Below are 24,486 nucleotides of genomic sequence, written 5' to 3' on the forward strand. Positions count from 1 at the left end.
AAGGGACGGGAATTTCATTTCCCCTCCCTGTGCCCCACAGGCGACCTCCCTCCCAAGGGGCTAGGGGTGGGGGGCCCGGGCAGGGCAGGAGAGGGATGGAGGAGGCGACTCTCCCTTGGTTTTCCAAGCCTCCTCCCCTCCGTCCTCCCCCCTGGCCTCAGGCGAGATCCTGTTTAATGTCGGCAGCCTGGGCAAGGTTCTGGGGGGAGGCGAGACGGGCCTGCTTTTCATCCACTTCAGGATCATCCGGCTGACCGGCGAGCCCGGAGTTTATTTTAAGGCTATTCACGTGTGTGTGTGTGAAAGAGAGAGAGAGAGAGCAGGCCGAACAGGCATTTTAATGAACGTCCTTAGGTGATTTTTATGAAAAATGTGCTGTCGGGGTGCGGGCAACGGGTACCCGCGTCCCCTGGATTGATGAAGCTTCTGAAATCCTGCAGCCGAGCCGTTTCTTTGGCACTTACTCTATCTGGGAAAGGGACAGGCCTCAGAGGGCTGAAAAATACAATTTTAAAAGGTCATAAATACACATTCCCCGCGCGGAGCGCCCTGCCGCCCTCCTGTCCCCTCCCGGAGAGGAAATGTTTGAAATCCCCTCCAAAATGCAACGGTGCCTTGTGGAAAACTTTGAAATATGTTCTGTCTGTTTGGGAACGAGTCAGGGTGTACTCCATATTTTATGGATTTCTGCATGCGCTGCTCTGTGACAGCCAGAGACGGGAAAAAAAAGGGTCTTTGTTTCTTTATCAATTCATCTTTCCCTGTTGCTCACTCCCCCTCTCCACCCCCCACCATAGTCAGGCCCTCTGGTCCGTGACATCATAGTTGGTTGCCGTGGAAACCAGCGACCCTTTCCGTCCCCAAAGTTCCCTGCGTTCTTGTTCTGGACCTGTTTCCCCAGCTGCTCCTCATGTAGAAATGTCTTTCGGTCCTCGCCCTGCACTCTCCCGAGACGTAGGTAGGAGTTATTATTATTATTAGCAATAATAATAATAATATTAAGTGGTCACTGTGTGCCAAGCATTATGAGAATGCTCTCCCCCTTTTAGACTGTGAGCCCACTGTTGGGTAGGGACTGTCTCTATATGTTGCCAGTTTGTACTTCCCAAGCGCTTAGTACAGCGCTCTGCACATAGTAAGCACTCAATAAATACGATTGATGATGATGATGATGATGATGAGAAGCGGCGTGGCTCAGTGGAAGGAGCCTGGGCTTTGGAGTCAGAGGTCAATTGTCAGCTGTGTGACTTTGGGCAAGTCACTTCACTTCTCTGGGCCTCAGTTACCTCAACTGTCAAATGGGGATGAAGCCTGTGAGCCCCCCGTGGGACAACCTGATCACCTTGTACCCCTCCCAGCACTTAGAACCCTGCTTTGCACATAGTAAGCGCTTAATAAATACCATTATTATTATTATTATTATACTAGCGCTGGGGCGGCTACAAGCGAATCGGGTTGGACGCAGCCCCTGTCCCACATGGAGCTCACAGTCTCAAACCCATTTTACGGGTGAGTGGTCTGAGGCACAGAGAATAATAATAATAATAATAATGATGGGATTTATTAAGCGCTTACTATGTGCAAAGCACTGTTCTAAGCGCTGGAGAGGTTACAAGGTGATCAGGTTGTCCCACGGGGGGTTCACAGTCTTCATCCCCATTTTCATCATCATCATCATCATCAATGGTATTTATTGAGCGCTTACTGTGTGCAGAGCACCGTACTAAGCGCTTGGGAAGTCCAAGTTGGCAACATATAGAGACAGTCCCTACCCAACAGCGGGCTCACAGTCTAAAAGGGGGAGACAGAGAACAAAACCAAACATACGAACAAAATAAAATAAATAGAATAGATATGTACAAGTAAAATAAATAGTGTAACAAATATGTACAAACATATATACAGGTGCTGTGGGGAAGGAAAGGGACCCTCATTTTCCAGATGAGGTCACCGAGGCCCAGCGAAGTGAAATGACTTGCCCAAAGTCACCCAGCTGACAGTTGGCGGAGCCGGGATTTGAACCCACGGCCTCTGACTCCAGAGAGGTGAAGCGATTTGCCTGAGGTCACACAGCAGACACATGACGGAGTGGGGATTAGAACTCGTGACCTTCTGGCTCCCAAGCCCGGCATTTATCCCCCGGGCCGTGCTGCTTTTCGTGCCGCTTCAGGCAGGCACGGTGCGCCTGGTCGGTGGAAAGCAGTTGGAGGGCAGGGCAGCAACAGAGCGCTTATTGAGCGCTTACTGCGTGCAGAGCACTGTACTAAGCACTCGGGAGAGTACAATATAACGGGCACATTCCCTGCCCACGACGAGTTTACAGTCTAGATGGGGACACGGACATTGGGGTAAATGGAGTCTTAGAAATGAAGCTGAGACTGAAGAAGGAGGCAGCACCGTCTGGAAAAGAGAAGTAAAATTCTAGACCGTGAGCTCGTTGTGGGCTGGAAATGGCACTGTTTATTGTTGTAGTGTACTTTCCCAAGCGCTTAGTACAGTGCTACACCCCAGAAGCGCCTAATGGCTCAGTGGAAAGAGCCCGGGCTTGGGAGTCAGAGGTCGTGGGTTCTAATCCCGCCTCCGCCGCTTCCCTTCAAGGCCCTAGTGAGAGCTCACCTCCTCCAGGAGGCCTTCCCAGACTGAGCCCCTTCCTTCCTCTCCCCCTCGTCCCCCTCTCCATCCCCCCCATCTTACCTCCTTCCCTTCCCCACAGCACCTGTATATATGTATATATGTTTGTACATATTTATTACTCTATTATTTAGTTATTTTACTTGTACATATCTATTCTATTTATTTTATTTTGTTAGTATGTTTGGTTTTGTTCTCTGTCTCCCCCTTTCAGACTGTGAGCCCACTGTTGGGTAGGGACTGTCTCTATATGTTGCCAATTTGTACTTCCCAAACGCTTAGTACAGTGCTCTGCACATAGTAAGCGCTCAATAAATACGATTGATGATGATGATGATGATCTGTAAAATGGGGATGAAGACTGTGAACCCCGCGTGGGCCAACCTGATCATCTTGTATCCCCCCAGCGCTTAGAACAGTGCTTTGCCCATAGTAAGTGCTTAACAAATGCCATTATTATTATTATTATTATTATTATCATTATTATCATAAGCACTTAATGGCTCAGTGGAAAGAGCCCAGGCTTGGGAGTCAGAGGTTGTGGCTTCTAATTCCGCCTCCGCCACTTGTCAGCTGGGTGACTTTGGGCAAATCACTTCTGTATGCCTCAGTGCCCTCATCTGTAAAATGGGGATTAAGACTGTGAACCCACGTGGGACACCCTGATTACCGTCTATCTCTCCCAGTGCTTAGAACAGTACTTGGCATATAGTAAGCGCTTAACAAATGCCATTATTATTATTATTATTATTATTATTATTAATAATAATAATAATAATAAGTACAATTGAACGAATGAATGAGAGCCATTAAAAAATCCAATAAAAACTAGGGGTCTAGACTGTAAGCTCATTGCGGGCAGGGAAAATATCTTCCAAATCTGTTGTAGTCTACACTGTTAGAACAGTGCTTTGCACATAGTAAGCGCTTAACAAATGCCATTATCATTATTATTATTATTATGTTGTATTCTACTACTGTATACACTACTTGAGAAGCAGCATGGCTCAGCGGAAAGAGCCCGGGCTTTGGAGTCAGAGGTCATGGGTTCAAATTCCGGGTCCACCAACTGTCAGCTGTGTGACTCTGGGCAAGTCACTTCACTTTTCTGGGCCTCAGTTCCCTCATCTGACAGATGGAGATGAAGACTGTGAGCCCACGTGGGACAACCTGATTACCGTGTCTCTCTCCCAGCGCTTAGAATGGTGTTTGGCACATAGTAAGCGCTTAACAAATGCCGTTATTATTATTATTATTGTTATTATTAAGTACAATTGAACGAATGAATGAGAGCCATTAAAAAATCCAGTAAAACCTAGGGGTCTAGACTGTAAGCTCATTGCGGGCAGGGAAACTATCTACCAAATCTGTTGCATTCTACTCTGTTAGAACAGTGCTTTGCACATAGTAAACGCTTTACAAATACCATTATCATTATTATTATTATGTTGTATTCCACTACTGTGTATGCTACTTGAGAAGCAGCATGGCTCAGTGGAAAGAGCCCGGGCTTTGGAGTCCAGAGGTCATGGGTTCAAATCCCGGGTCCACCAACTGTCAGCAGTTTGACTCTGGGCAAGTCACTTCACTTCTCTGGGCCTCAGTTCCCTCATCTGTCAGATGGGGATGAAGACTGTGAGCCCCACGTGGGACAACCTGATCACCTTGTAACCTCCCCAGCGCTTAGAACAGTGCTTTGCACATAGTAAGCGCTTAACAAATACCATCATTATTATTACTCTCCAAGTGCTTACTGCAGTGCTCTGCCCCCAATAAGCACTCAATAAATTACCATGATTGACTAATTGATAATTGCCAAATAGATATATCTATCTATATAGATAGATATATCTATGTATATATATCTATACTATATCTATGTATATATATACTATATCTATGTATATATATACATATCCTGTATATATGTTTGTACATATTTGTTACTCTATTTATTTTACTTGTACATATCTATTCTATTTATTTTATTTTGTTAGTATGTTTGGTTTTGTTCTCTGTCTCCCCCTTTTAGACTGTGAGCCCACTGTTGGGTAGGGACTGTCTCTATATGTTGCCAACTTGGACTTCCCAAGCGCTTAGTACAGTGCTCTGCACACAGTAAGCGCTCAGTAAATACGATGATGATGATGATGATGATGATGATGATAACAGATAGAGGAGACATAGCAGGAGGGGAGGAAGCGATCCAGTGGCCGGGCGGGCCAGAAGGCTCGGACTCCACGTGGCCCGGACAAAGGAGAGAAAGGAAAGACACCTTTGTGGGTGAAAAGGGGCTTATAAAGTAGAAGGTGCAAAAATCAATCAGTCATTCGTATTTATGGAACGCTTACTGCGTGCAAAGCACTGTACTAAGCGCTTAAGAGAGTACAGTGCAACAGTATAACAGACCCATTCCCTGCCCACAGCGAGCCTACGGTCTAGAAGGGGAGACAGAGTGCAACTGGTTGTTAAGAGTGTCTGCCAATCAATCGATCAGTTGTATTTATTAAGTGCCTATTTTTGTGCAGAGCACTTTCTAGACTGCGAGCCCACTGTTGGGCTCCATATGTTGCCAGCTTGGACTTCCCCAAGCGCTCAGTACAGTGCTCTGCACACAGTAAGCACTCAATAAATACGATTGATTGATTGATTTGCTAAGCGCTAGGGACTGTTAGACCGTGAGCCCACTGTTGGGTAGGGACTGTCTCTATATGTTGCCAACTTGTACTTCCCAAGCGCTTAGTACAGTGCTCTGCAACACAGTAAGCGCTCAATAAATATGATTGATTGATTGATTGATTGACTGAGGACGGAGGTGGTTGTTAGGAGGCTCTGACCTGGGAAGGAGACCCCTTGTCTGGCAGAAGTGAGCGTTTTGCTCTCTCCAGTGAGGTAGGTTTAATAATAATGATGATAATAATAATAATAGTAATGATAATGATATTTGTTAAGCACGTAATAATAATAATGATAGCATTTATTAAGCGCTTACCATGTGCAAAGCACTGTTCTAAGCGCTGGGGAGGTTACAAGGTGATCAGGTTGTCCCACGGGGGGCTCACAGTCTTCATCCCCATTTTCCAGATGAGGGAACTGAGGCCCAGAGAAGTGAAGTGACTTGCCCAAAGTCACATCATTCATTGAGCGCTTACTGTGTGCCGAGCACTGTACTAAGCGCTTGGGAAGTGCAAGTCGGCAGCATATGGAGACGGTCCCTGTGCCCAGCCCTGGGGTAAACATACAATGCAGTCATATTAGACACAATTCCTCTCCTACTAGGAGCTCACAGACTAAGCGGAAGGGAGAACAGGTATCTCATCCCCATTTTACAGCTGAGGAAACTGAGGCCCAGAGCGGTTAAGCGGCGCGACCAAGGTCCCACAGCGGGATAGTGGCGGGGCCGGGGACGAGAAGCCTGGTCTCCTGATTCCAGGCCCGTGCTTTTCCCCCTAAACCAGGCTGCTTCTGTGTGAAGGAGTGAAACCTGATTTCAAATCCGGTAGCAGCGTGGCTCAGTGGAAAGAGCCTGGGCTTTGGAGTCAGAGGTCATGGGTTCAAATCCCGGCTCCACCACTTGTCAGCTGGGTGACTTTGGGCAAGTCACTTCACTTCTCTGGGCCTCAGTTCCCTCATCTGGAAAATGGGGATTAAAACTGTGAGCCCCCGCTGGGACAACCTGATCACCTTGTAACCTCCCCAGCGCTTAGAACAGTGCTTTGCACATAGTAAGCGCTTAATAAATACCATCGTTATTATTATGATTATTTGGAGTCAGAGGGCTTGGGTTCAAATCCCGGCTCCACCACTTGTCGGCTGTGTGACTTTGGGCAAGTCACTTCACTTCTCTGGGCCTCAGTTCCCTGATCTGTAAAATGGGGAATAAGACTGCGAGCCCCCCGTGGGACAACCTGATCACCTTGTAACCTCCTCAGCGCTTAGAACAGTGCTTTGCACATAGTAAGCGCTTAATAAATGCTATCATTATTATTATTATTCTGCAGGCCGGGCTTTCCAATTAGCCGGGAGCAGAGCCAATTCCCAGGCAGGCACCTCCCACCCACAACGTGTCATAAACCCGCTTCCTAGCTCCTGCCCTTGTACATATTCTATTTCTTTTATTTTGTTAATATTAATTCATTCATTCATATTTATTGAGCGCTTACTGTGTGCCGAGCACTGTACTGAGCACTTGGGAAGTACAAGTCGGCAACATCTAGAGACGGTCCCTGCCCAACAGCGGGCTCCCAGTCTAGAAGGGGGAGACGATCCTCTAGACTTTAAGTTCATTGTGGGCGGGGACATGTCTGCCAATTCTGTTGTACTCTCCCAAGCGCTTAGTACATAGTAAGCACTCAGTGAACGCCAGCGATGATCGACGGTGATGTTGATGACGCCTTCCAAGCCTCTCCCTGGGCCGCAGCCATTTTCCCCGGAGCAGGGTGGTCTAGCTGAAGGAGCGAGGGCCCAGGTCAGAAGACCTGGTTGGCTGCTGTGTAAACCATCCAATTTATCTGTGCCTCAGTTTCCTCACCTGTAAAACGGAGACTCACCGCCTGTTCTCCCTCCTACGTAGCCCGTGAGCCCCACGTGCCTGACCTGACTACCTTCCGTCTACCCCAGTGGCCCCGAACGCCGTTCAATACGTAGTAAATGCTTAAGCGATCAATCAGTCGTATTTATTGAGCGCTTACTGTGTGCAGAGCACTGTACTAAGCGCTTGGGAAGCGCTTAGCGACCTGTACTTCCCAAGCGCTCAGCACATTGCTCTGCACGCAGTAAGCGCTCAATAAATACGATTGATTGATTGATTGATTGAGTGGGAAGTCCAAGTTGGCAACATATAGAGACGGAAAGTTGATTGATTGATTGATTGGGAAGTCCGAGTTGGCAACATATAGAGACGGAAAGTGATAGCAGGTATGATAATTATAATAAACACCCTCCGTGGCCCCCCGTCCCACCCCCGGTGACCAGATTCCATCTTCTGAAGAATGTTGGAGCTTGACTGCGGAGTCGCCGGGGCAACGGGCTCCCCGGCATCCTCCTCGGATGCCCTCGCCCTGCTTTCCCCGTGCCCAGGCCCCGAAATGGGGAGCAGATCGAACCCCTCAAAGCGCCCCTGACTCTAACTCCAGTGTCGCCGCCGCCGTGGGACCCCGGGGCGGGGGGCCGGGGGGCATGAGTGAGGCCGCCGCGCCCTGGGTGGCGGGAGTTTGCCCGGGCCCCGGCGGTTTGACGCCCATCCCGTCCCTCGGGGCCGAGCGGGGAACGGGCCCCTTCCCGCGGCCGCGTCCCTCGCCTCCCGTGGCTCACCGTCCGCCTCTCGTTTTGCGGCTAGGCATGGCCTCGCACGTCCAGGCGTTCTCCCCTCACACTCTCCAATCAAGTGCCTTCTGCAGCGTGAAGAAACTGAAAGTGGAGCCGAGTTCTACCTGGGATATGACCGGCTACGGCGCCCACGGCAAAATCTACAGCCAGCAGAGCAAGGCCCCCGCCGCCCCCGTCAGCTCCTCCCTTCACGGCCCCAACCCGGCCGGGCCCTACGAGCCGGCCGCGGGCTTCCCGGGCGGCGCCGGGCCCGTGGTGGTCACCTCGGCCAGCAGCACCTCTGGGGCGGTGGCCCCGGGCGTCCCCCACAACCTGATGCGGCGCAGCACGGTCAGCCTCCTGGACACCTATCAGAAATGCGGGCTGAAGCGCAAGAGCGAGGAGATTGAGAACACGAGCAGCGTCCAGATCATCGAGGAGCACCCGCCGCCGCCCATGGCCCCGACCCACGCCGGCGGGGCCGCCAACGCCTCCGCCGCCGCCGCCGCCGCCGCCAAGACCGGCGGCTCCGGCGGAGAGGGCGACTACCAGCTCGTCCAGCACGAGGTGCTCTGCTCCATGACCAACACCTACGAGGTCCTGGAGTTCCTGGGCCGGGGCACCTTCGGCCAGGTGGTCAAGTGCTGGAAGCGGGGCACCAACGAGATCGTGGCCATCAAGATCCTGAAGAACCACCCGTCCTACGCCCGCCAGGGCCAGATCGAGGTCAGCATCCTGGCCCGGCTGAGCACGGAGAGCGCCGACGACTACAACTTCGTGCGGGCCTACGAGTGCTTCCAGCACAAGAACCACACGTGCCTGGTCTTCGAGATGCTGGAGCAGAACCTGTACGACTTCCTGAAGCAGAACAAGTTCAGCCCCCTGCCCCTCCGCTCCATCCGGCCCGTCCTGCAGCAGGTGGCCACGGCCCTGATGAAACTCAAGAGCCTGGGCCTCATCCACGCCGACCTCAAGCCCGAGAACATCATGCTCGTCGATCCGCCCCGGCAGCCCTACCGGGTCAAGGTCATCGACTTCGGCTCCGCCAGCCACGTGTCCAAGGCCGTGTGTTCCACCTACTTGCAGTCGCGCTACTACAGGTCAGGCGGGCGGACGGGGAGGGAGGAAGAGACGGAGACGGGGTGGGCGGCTGTCGGGGGGCTGGCCGGTCCGGGACGTCGCCACCCCCATCCCCAGAGCGCTTACACGCACGTCTTTAACTTGGTAGAGATCATAAATTATTTCTATTAATTTCCATCTCCCCCTCTAGACTGTACACTCCTCATGGGCGGGGGGACGTGCCTGCTTAGTCTACCGTATTGTACTCTTCCAACCGCTTAGTACACTGCTCTGCCCATAGTAAGAGCTCGATAAATACGACTGATGGACGGGGGCTCCCCCGGGGCGGAGCACTGTGGGCGCCGGCCGGACCGAGCCGCTCCCGCCCTGGGTTGCCGGCTGCTTCCGCCCGAGATCCCGGCGGAATAATAATAATAATGGCATTTGTTAAGCGCTTACTATGTGCCAAGCACCGTTCTGAGCGCTGGAGGGGGATTCAAGGTGATCAGATTGTGCCACGCGGCCTTAAACCCCATTTACAGATGAGGGAACTGAGGTTCAGGGAATCAATCAATCGTGTTTATTGAGCGCTTACTCTGTGCAGAGCACTGTACTAAGAGAAGTGAAGTGACTTGCCCAAGGTCACACAGCAGGCACGCGGCAGAGCCGGGATTAGAACCCGTGACCTCCGACTCCCAAGCCCGGGCTCTTTCCACTGAGCCGCGGCGGAAGCCCGTCCTTCTGACCCTCGGTCCGAGGCCCGGCTCCTCCCGGCTCCCGTGCGGATTCAGGCGGGGCTTCCGCTTGCCGACGTGGCCGGCGGGGAGATAATAATGACGGCATTTGTGAAGCCCTTACTGTGTGCAAAGCCCTGTTCTAAGCGCTGGGGGGAATACAAGGTGATCAGGTTGTCCCACGGGGGGGCTCACAGTCTTAATCCCCGTTTTACAGATGAGGGAACTGAGGCTCAGAGAAGTTAAGTGACTTGCCCAAGGTCACACAGCTGACATCAGGCAGAAACTCCTCACCCTGGGCTTCAAGGCTGTCCATTCCCTCGCCCCCTCCTACCTCACCTCCCTTCTCTCCTTCTCCAGCCCAGCCCGCACCCTCCGCTCCTCCGCCGCTAATCTCCTCCCCGTACCTCGCTCTCGCCTGTCCTGCCATCGACCCCCGGGCCCATGTCATCCCCCGGGCCTGGAATGCCCCCAATCCCTCTGCCCCTCTGCCAAGCTAGCTCTCTTCCTCCCTTCAAGGCCCTGCTGAGAGCTCACCTCCTCCAGGAGGCCTTCCCACACTGAGCCCCTTCCTTCCTCTCCTCCTTGTCCCCCTCTCCATCCCCCCATCTTCCCTTCCCCACAACACCTGTATATATGTATATATGGTTGCACATATTTATTACTCTATTTATTTATTTATTTTACTTGTACATTTCTATCCTATTTATTTTATTTTGTTGGTATGTTTGGTTTTGTTCTCTGTCTCCCCCGTAAGCGCTCAATAAATACGATTGATTGATTGATGTGGTGGAGCCGGGATTCGAACCCATGACCTTTGGCTCCAAAGCCCGGGCTCTTTCCACTGAGCCGCGCTGCTTCTCTAGATGATCGCAACGCTGGCCGTCCCCCCGGGACGTCCATCACGGGGCTTGCTGAGGGCCGGTGTACTGACCCCCAGACCTCAGTAAGCGCCCGATAAATCCGACACCTTCCGAAGCGCCCAGGCCGGTGCTCAGCGGGCAGCCGGCCTCCTCCATTCATCCCTCGTGAGCCTCCAAGAAGGGAGTGGGACAGATAGAGATGGCCCCGGAGACGCCTGGGCATCCAGGGAAGTTTTCGGCCTGACCCCGGGTTGTTCATTCATTCATTCAATCTTATTTATTGAGCGCTTCCTGTGTGCAGAGCACTGGACTAAGCGCTGGGGAAGTCCAAGTCGGTGACCTATAGAGGCGGTCCCTACCCAACAGCGGGCTCACGGTCTAGAAGGGGGAGACGGACGGCAAGACAAAACATGTGGACAGGTGTCAGGTCATCAGAATAAATACAAACAAAGCCAGCTGCACCTCATTAACAAAATAAATAGAATAGTAAATATGTACAAGTAAAATAAGCAGAGTAATAAATCTGTGTAGACATATATACCCTCCTTCCTCTCCCCCTCCTCCCCCTCTCCACCCCCCGACCTTACCTCCTTCTCTTCCCCACAGCACCTGTATATATGTATATATGTTTGTACGGATTTATTACTCTATTGATTTTACTTGTACCTATTCTATTTATTTTATTTTGTTAATATGTTTGGTTTTGTTGTCTGTCTCCCCCTTCTAGACTGTGAGCCCACTGTTGGGTAGGGACCGTCTCTATATGTTGCCAACTTGGACTTCCCAAGCGCTTTGTACAGTGTTCTGCATACAGTAAGTGCTCAATAAATACGATTGAATGAATGAATGAATGAATGAATCCCTCGTGAGCCTCCAAGAAGGGAGTGGGACAGATAGAGATGACCCCGGAGACACCTGGGCATCGAGGGAAGTTTTCGGCCTGACCCAGGGTTGTTCATTCATTCATTCAATCATATTTATTGAGCGCTTCCTGTGTGCAAAGCACTGGACTAAGCGCTTGGGAATCGGCGACCTATAGAGACAGTCCCTACCCAACAACGGGCTCACAGTCTAGAAGGGGGAGATGGACAGCAAGACAAAACATGTGGACAGGTGTCAGGTCATCAGAATAAATAGAAATAAAGCTAGCTGCACCTCATTAACAAAATAAATAGAATAGTAAATATGTACAAGTAAAATAAATAGAGTAATAAATCTGTGCAGACATATATACCCTCCTTCCTCTCCCCCTCCTCCTCCTCTCCATGCCCCCTGCCTTGCCTCCTTCCCTTCCCCACAGCACCTGTATATATGTATATATGTTTGTACGGATTTATTACTCTATTTTACTTGTACATATTCTATTTATTTTATTTTGTTAATATGTTTGGTTTTGTTCTCTGTCTCCCCCTTCTAGACTGTGAGCCCGCTGTTGGGTAGGGACCGTCTCTAGATGTTGCCAACTTGGACTTCCCAAGCGCTTAGTCCAGTGCTCCGCACACAGTAAGAGCTCAATAAATACGATTGAATGAATGAATGAATGAATCCCTCGTGAGCCTCCAAGAAGGGAGTGGGACAGATAGAGATGACCCCGGAGACACCTGGGCATCGAGGGAAGTTTTCTGCCTGACCCAGGGTTGTTCATTCATTCATTCAATCATATTTATTGAGCGCTTCCTGTGTGCAAAGCACTGGACTAAGCGCTTGGGAATCGGCGACCTATAGAGACAGTCCCTACCCAACAACAGGCTCACGGTCTAGAAGGGGGAGACGGACGGCAAGACAAAACATGTGGACAGGTGTCAGGTCATCAGAATAAATAGAAACAAAGCCAGCTGCACCTCATTAACAAAATAAATAGAATAGTAAATATGTACGAGTAAAATAAATAGAGTAATAAATCTGTGCAGACATATATACCCTCCTTCCTCTCCCCCTCCTCCCCCTCTCCATGCCCCCCGCCTTACCTCCTTCCCTTCCCCACAGCACCTGTATATATGTATAGATGTTTGTACGGATTTATTACTCTATTTTATTTGTACATATTTATTCTATTTATTTTATTTTGTTAATCTGTTTTGTTCTCTGGCTCCCCCTCCTAGACTGTGAGCCCACTGTTGGGTAGGGACCGTCTCTAGATGTTGCCAACTTGGACTTCCCAAGCGCTTAGTACAGTGCTCCGCACACAGTAAGCGCTCAATAAATACGAATGAATGAATGAATTAATTAATTAATTAATTAATCCCTCATGAGCCTCCAAGAAGGGAGTGGGACAGATAGAGATGACCCCGGAGACACCTGGGCATCCAGGGAAGTTTTCTGCCTGACCCAGGGCTGTTCATTCATTCATTTAATCATATTTATTGAGCGATTGATGTTTGATCTACTGATATAGATGTTTGTACGGATTTATTACTCTATTTATTTATTTTACTTGTACATATTCTATTTATTTTATTTTGTTAATATGTTTTGTTTTGTCCTCTGTCTCCCCCTTCCAGACTGTGAGCCCACTGTTGGGTAGGGACCGGCTCTAGATGTTGCCAACTTGGACTTCCCAAGCGCTTAGTCCAGGGCTCCGCACACAGTAAGCGCTCAATAAATACGACTGAATGAATGAGTGAATATATCCAGGTGCTGTGGGGAGGGGAAGGAGGGAGGGCGGGGGGGATGGGGAGGGGGAGAGGAAAAAGAGAAAAAGTCACTCAGATTGCAGATGTTGCCACCACATCCTTGTTGCGTCCCAAGGTCCCTTGGGGTTGACAGTAGCCGTTGCCCTCCGGCTTCCGAGGATGACCGGGGCGATTGCGACCGAAATTCCCGGTTGGGCCGGGAAGCGGAAACGGGAGAAGCAGCGATCCAGCGATCGGTAGTATTTATTGAGCCCCTGCCCTGTGTGCGGAGGATTGGACTGAGCGTTACCATGGGATGAATAGGCTTGATCTCTCCCCGCAAGGAGCTTTCAGTCTAGTGACAGACGACAGAATCAGATACAGGGAGGAAGAAATAAGAGAACGTAAAGATGTGTATACACGCGCTACGGGGTATGGAAGTCTTCTAGACTGTGAGCCCACTGTTGGGTAGGGACCGTCTCTATATGTTGCCAAATTGGACTTCCCAATCAATCAATCAATCGAATTTATCGAGCTCTTACTATGTGCGGAGCACTGTACTAAGCGCTTGGGAAGTCCAAGTAGGCAACATATAGAGATGGTCCCTACCCAACATTCATTCATTCATTCAATCGTATTTATTGAGCGCTTACTGTGTGCAGAGCACCGGACTAAGCGCTTGGGAAGTACAATTCGGCAACAGATAGAGACAATCCCTACCCAACAGCGGGCTCACCGTCTAGAAGGGGGAGGCAGAGAACCAAACCAAACATATTAACAAAATAAAATAAATAGAATAGATATGTACAAGTAAAATAAATAAATAGAGTAATAAATCCGTACAAACATATATACAGGTGCTGTGGGGAAGGGAAGGAGGCAAGGTGAAAACAATAAAGACACCATCCCTGGGTGGGCTTGAACCACCAACCTTTCGGTTAACAGCCGAACGCGCCAACTGATTGCGCCACAGAAACCCTTAGTTTCCCAAGCGCTTAGTACAGTGCTCTGCACACAGTAATCAATCAATAAATCGTATTTATTGAGTGCTTACTGTGTGCAGAGCACTGTACTAAGCGCTTGGGAAGTACAAGTTGGCAGTAAGCGCTCAATAAATACGATTGAATGAATGAATGAACGAATGAAGGGGAGAATAAGGAAAGAGAACGGGCCCAGGAGTCAGATCTAATTCCAGCTCCCCTGCTTGCTTGCTAGCTGACCTTGGGCAAGTCACTTCACTTCTCTGTGCCTCAGTTTCCTCAAATGAAAATGGGGTTCTTCCTCCTATTAAGGCCCTAAGTCCCATGGGGGACAGGGACTATGTCCGACCTGATTAACTCGTATCTAGCCCAGTGCTTAGAACAGTTCTTGGCACATAGTAAGCACTTAAATGCCATAATTGTGTAAGTACCCAGTTGCCTAGGTGGCAGTTGGTGGGGGGGATACACTCTAATGGGAGGGTGTTGGTCCAATAATAATAATAATGATGACATTTATTAAGCGCTTACTATGTGCAAAGGGCTGTTCTAAGCACTGGGGAGGTTACAAGGTGATTCGGTTGTCCCACGGGGGGGCTCACAGTCTTCATCCCCATTTTACAGATGAAGGAACTGAGGCCCAGAGAAGTGAAGTGACTTGCCCAAAGTCACCCAGCTGACAATTGGCGGAGCCGGGATTTGAACCCCTGACCTCCGACTCCAAAGCCCGGGCTCTTTCCACTGAGCCACGCTGCTTGCCCGGGTCCCGAGAGAGGGTGCGGGGGGAGAGCGACCAACGTGCTCTTTTAGGGACCACATCCTACCCCCGTGGCTGCAGGCTGCTTGCCCTCCCGCCTTCCGGTTTCCCCCTCCCCGTGAAGGCAGGGTGGGAAAAAAAATCCCGATTCCATTGCGTCCCGGGGAGCCGGGCGACCTCTCCGTAATCCGCGGGAAGTGGGAACCGGGTGTCTGGGCCCAACATGCACCTCAAGGCTGGTGGTTCCCATCATCATCATCATCATCAGTACGATTACATCATCATCAGTAAATATGATTGATGATGATCAGTATTTATTGAGCACTTACTATGAGCAGAGCACTGTACTAAGCGCTTGGGAAGTACAAATTGGCAACACATAGAGACAGTCATCATCATCATCGTCAATCGTATTTATTGAGCGCTTACTATGTGCAGAGCACTGTACTAAGCGCTTGGGAAGTACAAATTGGCAACATATAGAGACAGTCCCTACCCAACAGTGGGCTCACAGTCTAGAAGGGGGAGACAGAGAACAAAACCAAACATACTAACAAAATAAAATAAATAGGATAGATATGTACAAGTAAAATAAATAAATAGAGTAATAAATATGTACAAACATATATACATATATACAGGTGCTGTGGGGAAGGGAAGGAGGTAAGATGGGGGGGATGGAGAGGGGGATGAGGGGGAGAGGAAGGAAGGGGCTCAGTCTGAGAAGGCCTTCTGGAGGAGGTGAGCTCTCAGTAGGGCCTTGAAGGGAGGAAGAGAGCTAGCTTGGCGGATGGGCAGAGGGAGGGCATTCCAGGCCCGGAATTCCCAGGAATTGTTTTCCAAGAGTGAGGCCTCGGCGCCGTGGTGGAGGTGCAGAAGAGGAATCGGAGCCTGGAAAACAGTCCGCTTCTTCCCTCCCTCCCTGAATGCTGTTGCCGGGGGATTGAAGCGGAGGTGGGGAGAGGAGGGCAGACCACAGCCCCATCATCGCTCTGTCCCGGGCAGTACAGGGTCACCCGTGGCAGCAGGAGGATTAAGGGGGGACTTGGCATCCCCTTCCCACACCATCTGGTGGCAACGTGTCCCTCCACCCCCCTCTTCTCCTCCCCTCCCTCCTTCCCCTCCCCGTTTGCCTCCTCCAGCCTGCGGGAGCGGAGCCGAAAGTGGGCACGGTGACCCGGGGTGAAATCCGAGCATCGCGGCCTCGGTGTACACCTGTTCTAAGCGGTGGGGAGGTTACAAGGTGATGCGGTTGTCCCACGGGGGGCTCAGAGTCTTCATCCCCATTTTGCAGACGAAGGAACTGAGGCCCAAAGCAGTGAAGTGAATTGTCCAAAGCCACCCGGCCGACAGTTGGCTGCTTGCCCCGCACCACTGGTGCGCTTTTCCTCTCTCGGAGGTGCGAAGAGGGAAAGGGCAGTGTGGGCCTGGGAAACCGGTTGGGGTTTTCCCATCTTGGGGTCCTGAGCAGCAGGGAATCCTCCTCCTAGATCCTTCAATCAATCAATCCATCAATCGTATTTATTGGGTACTTACTGTGTGCAGAGCACTGTACTAAGCACTTGGGAGAGTGCAGTAGTACAGAGAAGCAGCATGGCTCAGTGGAAAGAGCCCGGGCTTTGGAGTCAGAGGTCATGGGTTCAAATCCCGGCCCCACCAACTGTCAGCTGTGTGACTTTGGGCAAGTCACTTCATCATCATCATCATCATCAGTTGTATTTATTGAGTGCTTACTGTGTGCAGAGCACTGTACTAAACGCTTGGGAAGTACAGATTGGCAACATCTAGAGACAGTCCCTACCCAACAGTGGGCTCACAGTCTAAAAGGGGGAGACAGAGAACAAAACCAAACATACTAACAAAATAAAATAAATAGAATAGATATGTACAAGTAAAATAAATAAATAAATAAATAGAGTAATAAATATGTACAAACATATATACAGATATACAGGTGCTTCTTCACTTCACTTCTCTGGGCCTCAGTGACCTCATCTGTAAAATGGGGATGAAGACTGTGAGCCCTCCCGTGGGACAACCTGATCACCTTGTAACCTCCCCAGCACTTAGAACAGTGCTTTGCACATAGTAAGCACTTAATAAATGTCTATCATTATCAAGCGCTTAGTACAGTGCTCTGCACACAGTAAGCGCTCAATAAATGCAATTGAATGAATGATAAAATGTACTCAGCGCTTCCTGGGTGTACTTCCCTCAGCCCCACAGCACATCTGTCCATATCCGTAATTTATTTATATTACTCTCCATCTCCCCTTCTAGACTGTAAGCCCATCGTGGGCAGGGAAGGCGTCTACCCAACTCATTCTTTCATTCAATCGTATTTATTGAGCGCTTACGGTGTGCAGAGCACTGGACTAAGCGCTTGGGAAGTCCAAGTTGGCAACATCTAGAGACGGTCCCTACCCAACAGCGGGCTCACAGTCTAGAAGGGGGAGACAGGCGACAAAACAAAACATATTAACAAAATAAAATCAATAGAATAGTAAATATGTACAAGTAAAATAAATACAGTAATAAGTATATACAGAGTAATAAATATGTACAAACATATTCTCCCAAGCGCTCAGTTCAGTGTTCTCCACATAGTAAATGCTCAGTAAATATGTTTGATTGAGCCCACAGGAACAGACAAGAGGAGCCCAAGCTTTGTCCCCTGCCCACGATGATTTTCCTCTCCAACAAGAGAGACAGACATGAAAATCTGTACAAAGGGGATACTGAGTTGTATCCCCTTGTATCAAATTGTACAATTGTATCAGTTGTATCAATCAAATACGATTGATTGTATCTTTGTCCCTGGTATTGATTTGAGTGTCCCTACTCACTGGGCCTCATGCTCATCTCTCTCTTTCTCAGGCCGGGACTCCTTCCCCCTTCACAAAGCGCTTAGTACAGTGCTCTGCACACAGTAAGCGCTCAATAAATTCGATTGAATGAATGAATGAATCCAGCCGACCATCACTTTCCCCATTTTAAGAGGCCTAAAATCACATTTCTAGGACGCTTTCCCTGACTTATCTCTCATTTCCCCCCGGCTAATCTCTCATTTTCCTTCCCTGTTTCCCCATCTTCTGTGTAAACTCCTTCCCCTAAGCGCTTGAATACTCCCAAACATACCTTTAAACTCTTACTTGTACTGTATCTTAATGTCTGTCTCCCTCCCCCCTAGACTGTAAGCTTTTTAAAGGCAGGGATCGTGTCTACTTACATTATTATACTCTCTCAGTTGTTTAATACTCTGAGAAGATTAAATGTTCAACAGACACCATTGATTGATAGGAAGAGGAAGTTCAGAAAGGTTGGGGGCTGGGGAAAATTACCATAATTCACCAAGTATCTATTGTATGCAGCACTTGGGAAAGGGTAATAAAGCAATCTCAAGTGCTCTTATACCTCCTCTCTTCCTTCTCCCCTCCTTTCCTCCTCCTTTTTATCCTATTTTTTGTCCTCTTCCCCTTATTAGACTTCTTTCCCTGCATAAAAGCTCCTCCCTCCTTTCCTCTTCCTTTTTATTCTCTTTTTTGTCCTCTTCCCCTTATTAGACTTCTTTCCCTGTATAATAGCTCCTCCCTCCTTTCCTCCTCCTTTTCTCTTTTTTGTCCTCTTCCCCTTATTAGACTTCTTTCCCTGTATGATAGCTCCTCCCTCCTTTCCTCCTCCTTTTCTCTTTTTTGTCCTCTTACCCTTATTAGACTTCTTTCCCTCTGTAATAGCTCCTCCCTCCTTTCCTCCTCCTTTTTATTCTCTTTTTTGTCCTCTTCCCCTTATTAGACTTCTTTCCCTGTATAGTAGCTCCTCCCTCCTTTCCTCCTCCTTTTCTCTTTTTTGTCCTCTTCCCCTTATTAGACTTCTTTCCCTGTATAATAGCTCCTCCCTCTTTTCCTCCTCCTTTTTATTCTCTTTTTTGTCCTCTTCCCCTTATTAGACTTCTTTCCCTGCATAATAGCTCCTCCCTCCTTTCCTCCTCCTTTTTATTCTCTTTTTTGTCCTCTTCCCCTTATTAGACTTCTTTCCCTCTATAATAGCTCCTTCCTCCTTTCCTCCTCCTTTTCTCTTTTTTGTCCTCTTCCCCTTATTAGACTTCTTTCCCCGTATGATAGCTCCTCCCTCCTTTCCTCCTCCTTTTTATACTCTTTTTTGTCCTCTTCCCCTTATTAGACTTCTTTCCCCGTATAATAGCTCCTTCCTCCTTTCCTCCTCCTTTTCTCTTTTTTGTCCTCTTCCCCTTATTAGACTTCTTTCCCTCTATAATAGCTCCTCCCTCCTTTCCTCCTCCTTTTCTCTTTTTTGTCCCCTTCCCCTTATTAGACTTCTTTCCCTGTATAATAGCTCCTCCCCTGTCTTTGAATTGTAGGAATTATGCCAAAAAGTGGGGCATACTTATGCAAGTAATTGCATAATTGAGGATTGAGAAGCAGCGTGGCCTAGTAGAGCAGGTCATTGTGGGAAGGGAGCCTACCAACTAATAATAATAATAATTGTGGTATTTGTTAAGTGCTTAATAATAATAATGGCATTTATTAAGCGCTTACTATGTGCAAAGCACTGTTCTAAGCACTGGGGAGGTTACAAGGTGATCAGGTTGTCCCACGGGGGGCTCACAGTCTTCATCCCCATTTTACAGATGAGGGAACTGAGGCCCAGAGAAGTGAAGTGACTTGCCCCAAGCCACACAGCTGACAGTTGGCGGAGCCGGGATTTGAACCCAAAGCTTCTCTGCTTACTATTTGCCAAGCACTGTTCTAAGAACTGGCGTAGGTACAAGGTAATCAGGCTAGCCCACGTGAGGCTCACAGTCTTAATCCCCATTTTGCAGATGAGATAACTGAGGCACGGAGAATTTAAGTGGCTTGCCCCAGGTTACCCAGCCGACAAGTGGCGGAGCCGGGATTAGAACCCACGGCCTCTGACTCCCAAGCCCGGGCTCTTTCCACTAAGCCACGCTGCTGTCTCTAAATGTTGCCAACTTGGACTTCCCAAGCGCTTAGTACAGTGCTTTGCACACAGTAAGCGCTCAATAAATACGATTGATTGATTGGTCTCTGTTGTAATAATAATAATAATAATGATAGCATTTATTAAGCACTGTTCTAAGCGCTGGGGAGGTTACAAGGTGATGAGGTTGTCCCATGGGGGGCTCACAGTCTTAATCCCCATTTTCCAGGTGAGGGAACTGAGGCCCAGAGAAGTGAAGTGACTTGCCCAAAGTCACACAGCTGACAAGTGGCGGAGCTGGGATTTGAACCCACGACCTCTGACTCCAAGGCCCGGGCTCTTTCCACTGAGCCACGCTGCTTCTCTAAGCACACAGTACTCTCCCAAGCACACAGTAAGCATTCGATGAATACTGCACTCAGTAAGCGCTCAATAAATACAATTGATGATGAATATGATTTGGTTGATTTAGTCAAAAGGTTTTAATCATAGCTCCGCCTCTTGCCTGCTGTGTGACTTCGGGCAAACCAATCAACTTCTCTGTGCCTCAGTTACCTCATCTGTAAAACGGAGGTTAGGATCGTGAGCCCCACATAGGACATGGAGTATGTCTTCTAGACTGCGAGCCCGCTGTGGGCAGGGGTAGTCGCTCTTTGTTGCTGAATTGTACTCTCCAAGCGCTTAATACAGCGCTCTGCTCACAGTAAGCGCTCAATAAATACGACTGAATGACGCTGATTAGCTTGCATCTATCCCAGCGCTTAGTACAGCGCTCTGCTCACAGTAAGCGCTCAATAAATACGACTGAATGACGCTGATTAGCTTGTATCTACCCCAGCGCTTAATACAGCGCTCTGCTCACAGTAAGTGCTCAATAAATACGATTGGATGATGCTGATTAGCTTGTATCTGCCCCAGTGCTTTATACAGCGCTCTGCTCACAGCGCTCAATAAATACGATTGAATGACGCTGATTAGCTTGGATCTACCCCAGCGCTTAATACAGCGCTCTGCTCACAGTAAGCGCTCAATAAATACGACAATGACGCTGATTAGCTTGGATCTACCCCAGCGCTTAATACAGCGCTCTGCTCACAGTAAGCGCTCAATAAATACGACTGAATGACGCTGATTAGCTTGGATCTACCCCAGCGCTTAATACAGCGCTCTGCTCACAGTAAGCGCTCAATAAATACGATTGAATGACGCTGATTAGCTTGTATCTACCGCAGCGATTAATACAGCGCTCTGCTCACAGTAAGCGCTCAATAAATACGACTGAATGACGCTGATTAGCTTGCATCTATCCCAGCGCTTAGTACAGCACCCGGCACATACTAAGTGCTTACCAAGCACCATAAAAAAGAACTGGTTTTAGTTCAGTGCTTTGCACCTAGTGGGAGGTCAATATATACCATAACTGCTACTACTACCTACTACTACTAATAATAATAATAATGATGGCATTTATTAAGCGCTTACTATGTGCCAAGCACTGTTCTAAACACTGGGGTAGATACAAGGTAATCAAGTTGTCCCACGTGGGGCTCACAGACTTAATCCCCATTTTCCAGATGAGGTCACTGAGGCACAGAGAAGTTAAGTGACTTGCCCAGAGTCACACAGCTGACAACTGGCAGAGCTGGGATTTGATTCAATCAGTCAATCAATCAATCAGTCAATCGTATTTATTGAGTGCTTACTGTGTGCAGAGCACTGTACTAAGCACTTGGGAATTCCAAGTTGGCAACATATAGAGACGGTCCCTACCCAGCATTGGGCTCACAGTCTAGAAGGGGGAGACAGAGAACAAAACCAAACATATTAACAAAATAAAATCAATAGAATAGATATGTACAATCAATCAATCGTATTTATTGAGCTTTTACTGTGTGCAGAGCACTGTACTAAGCGCTTGGGAAGTACAAGTTGGCAACATATAGAGACAGTCCCTACCCAGCGGTGGGCTCACAGTCTAAAAGGGGGAGACAGAGAACAAAACCAAACATATTAACAAAATAAAATCAATAGAATAGATATGTACAATCAATCAATCGTATTTATTGAGCTTTTACTGTGTGCAGAGCACTGTACTAAGCGCTTGGGAAGTACAAGTTGGCAACATATAGAGACGGTCCCTACCCAACAGTGGGCTCACAGTCTAGAAGGGGGAGACAGAGAACAAAGCCAAACATATTAAAAAAATAAAATAAATAGAATAGATACGTACAATCAATCAATCAGTCGTATTTATTGAGTGCTTACTGTGTGCAGAGCACTGTACTAAGCGCTTGGGAAGTACAGGTTGGCAACATATAGAGACAGTCCCTACCCAACAGCGGGCTCACAGTCTAGAAGGGGGAGATAGAGACCAAAACCAAACATACTAACAAAATAAAATAAATAGAATAGGTATGTACAAGTAAAATAAATAAATAAATAAATAGAGTAATAAATATGTACAAACATATATACATATATACAGGTCCCATGACCTCATTGAACCCATGACCTCTGACTGTGTATATATTCATTACTCTATTTATATATTTATTTTACTTGTACATATCTATTCTATTTATTTTATTTTGTTAGTATGTTTGGTTTTGTTCTCCGTCTCCCCCTTCTAGACTGTGAGCCCACTGTTGGGTAGGGACTGTCTCTACATGTTGCCAACTTGTACTTCCCAAGAGCTTAGTCCAGTGCTCTGCACACAGTAAGCGCTCAATAAATACGATTGATGATGATGATGATGATATGTACATAAATACAGGTCCCATGACCTCATTGAACCCCTGACCTCCGACTCCAAAGCCCAGGCTCTTTCCACTGAGCCACGCTGCTTTCCCACCTTCTTGTGGTCCCAACTTCTAGACCGTGAGCCCACTGTCGGGTAGGGACCGTCTCTCTATGTTGCCAACTTGTACTTCCCAAGCGCTTAGTCCAGTGCTCTGCACACAGTCAGCGCTCAATAAATACGATTGAATGAAGGAACTTCAATGCGCCCTTCCTTTAAGAGAAGCAGCGTGGCTCAGTGGAAAGAGCCCAGGCTTTGGAGCCAGAGGTCATGGGTTCGAATCCCGGCTCCGCCTCACGTCTGCTGTGTGACCTTGGGCAAGTCACACGGCCCTACTGAGAGCTCACCTCCTCCAGGAGGCCTTCCCAGACTGAGCCCCTTCCTTCCTCTCCCCCTCGTCCCCCTCTCCATCCTCCCCCATCTTACCTCCTTCCCTTCCCCACAGCACCTGTATAGATGTCTGTACCTATTTATTACTCTATTTCTTTATTTTACTTGTACATATCTATTCTATTTATTTTATTTTGTTGGTATGTTTGGTTTTGTTCTCCGTCTCCCCCTTTTAGACTGTGAGCCCACTGTTGGGTAGGGACCATCTCTCTATGTTGCCAACTTGGACTTCCCAAACGCTTAGTCCAGTGCTCTGCACACAGTAAGCGCTCAATAAATACGATTGATGATGATGATGATGATGATGATGATGATGAAGTCACTTCACTTCTCTGAGCCTTAGTTCCCTCATCTGGAAAATGGGGATTAAGACTGTGAGCCCCACGTAGGACAACTTGATCACCTTGTATCCCCCCCCCAGCGCTTAGAACAGTGCTCTGCACATAGTAAGTGCTTAACAAGTGCCATCTTTATTATAATTATTATTATTATTTCTGATAAAATGCTCCCCTATTCGAGGCATCTGTCTCTGTTTATTCTCCTAATCGCCGTGAGCAGTGGAGACAAATGTCCGGTGGCCGGACTCAGAGTGGGAGGCCCCCGCCGCCCCCGGTCAACGGATACAAACGACCGGACCGGACAAATTCCCGGGATTTTCCCCCGTGCCCCAGGGGCTTTCTCCTCTCCGCAGTGGCTGGCAGGCCACGGCTGATGGACGCAGACACAAAGAAATCAACCAAATCCGCCGTGGTCCTAGGAAGCTCCAGCAGGACACACGGAAAGGAAAATGAAGATGTGCAGAACGGCGGAGGGTGATAATAATAACAACAATGATGGCATTTATGTGCAGAGCACATAGATGACATTTCTTAAGCGCTTATTATGTGCACGGGAGGTTACAAGGCGATCGGGTTGTCCCGCGGGGGGGCTCTCAGTCTTCATCCCCGTTTGACAGATGAGGGCACTGAGGCTCAGAGAAGTGAAGTGACTCGCCCATCATCATCATCATCATCAATCGTATTTATTGAGCGCTTACTGTGTGCAGAGCACTGCACTAAGCGCTTGGGAAGTACAAATTGGGAAGTACAAATAGCCCACAGTCACCCGGCTGACAAGTGGCTTAAAGAAGCGGCGTGGCTCAGTGGAAAGAGCATAGGCTTTGGAGTCGGAGGTCACGGGTTCGAATCCCGGCTCCGCCACTTGTCAGCTGCGTGACTTTGGGCAAGTCACTTCACTTCTCTGGGCCTCAGTTCCCTCAACTGGAAAATGGGGATGAAGACTGTGAGCCCCCCGTGGGACAAATTGTTCACCTTGTCACCTCCCCAGCGCTTAGAACAGTGCTTGGCACATAGTAAGCGCTTAATAAATGCCATAATTATTAAGTGGCGGAGCCGGGATTTGAA

The 24,486-nt window shown here is 48.7% G+C and overlaps 1 protein-coding gene and 1 non-coding gene across 3 annotated transcripts in view; one reads left to right on the forward strand and one right to left on the reverse strand.

Moving 5' to 3' along the window:
* The first annotated feature begins 894 nt into the window (after positions 1-894).
* The window catches only part of HIPK2 (homeodomain interacting protein kinase 2), an 84,425-nt gene continuing 60,833 nt past the window's right edge, over positions 895-24,486 (forward strand). For both annotated transcript variants that reach the window (XM_038754560.1, XM_038754561.1), the window contains exons 1-2: positions 895-958; positions 7,970-9,038. In XM_038754560.1, coding sequence (XP_038610488.1) covers positions 919-958; positions 7,970-9,038 — 1,109 coding nt within the window. In that variant the 5' untranslated portion in view covers positions 895-918. The remainder of the gene's footprint in view (positions 959-7,969; positions 9,039-24,486) is intronic.
* Positions 14,110-14,183, reverse strand: TRNAN-GUU. The gene has a single exon. It is a non-coding gene; the product is annotated as a tRNA-Asn (tRNA).

This window comes from Tachyglossus aculeatus, chromosome 11 (assembly GCF_015852505.1).
Source record: "Tachyglossus aculeatus isolate mTacAcu1 chromosome 11, mTacAcu1.pri, whole genome shotgun sequence".
Lineage (NCBI taxonomy): Eukaryota > Metazoa > Chordata > Mammalia > Monotremata > Tachyglossidae > Tachyglossus > Tachyglossus aculeatus.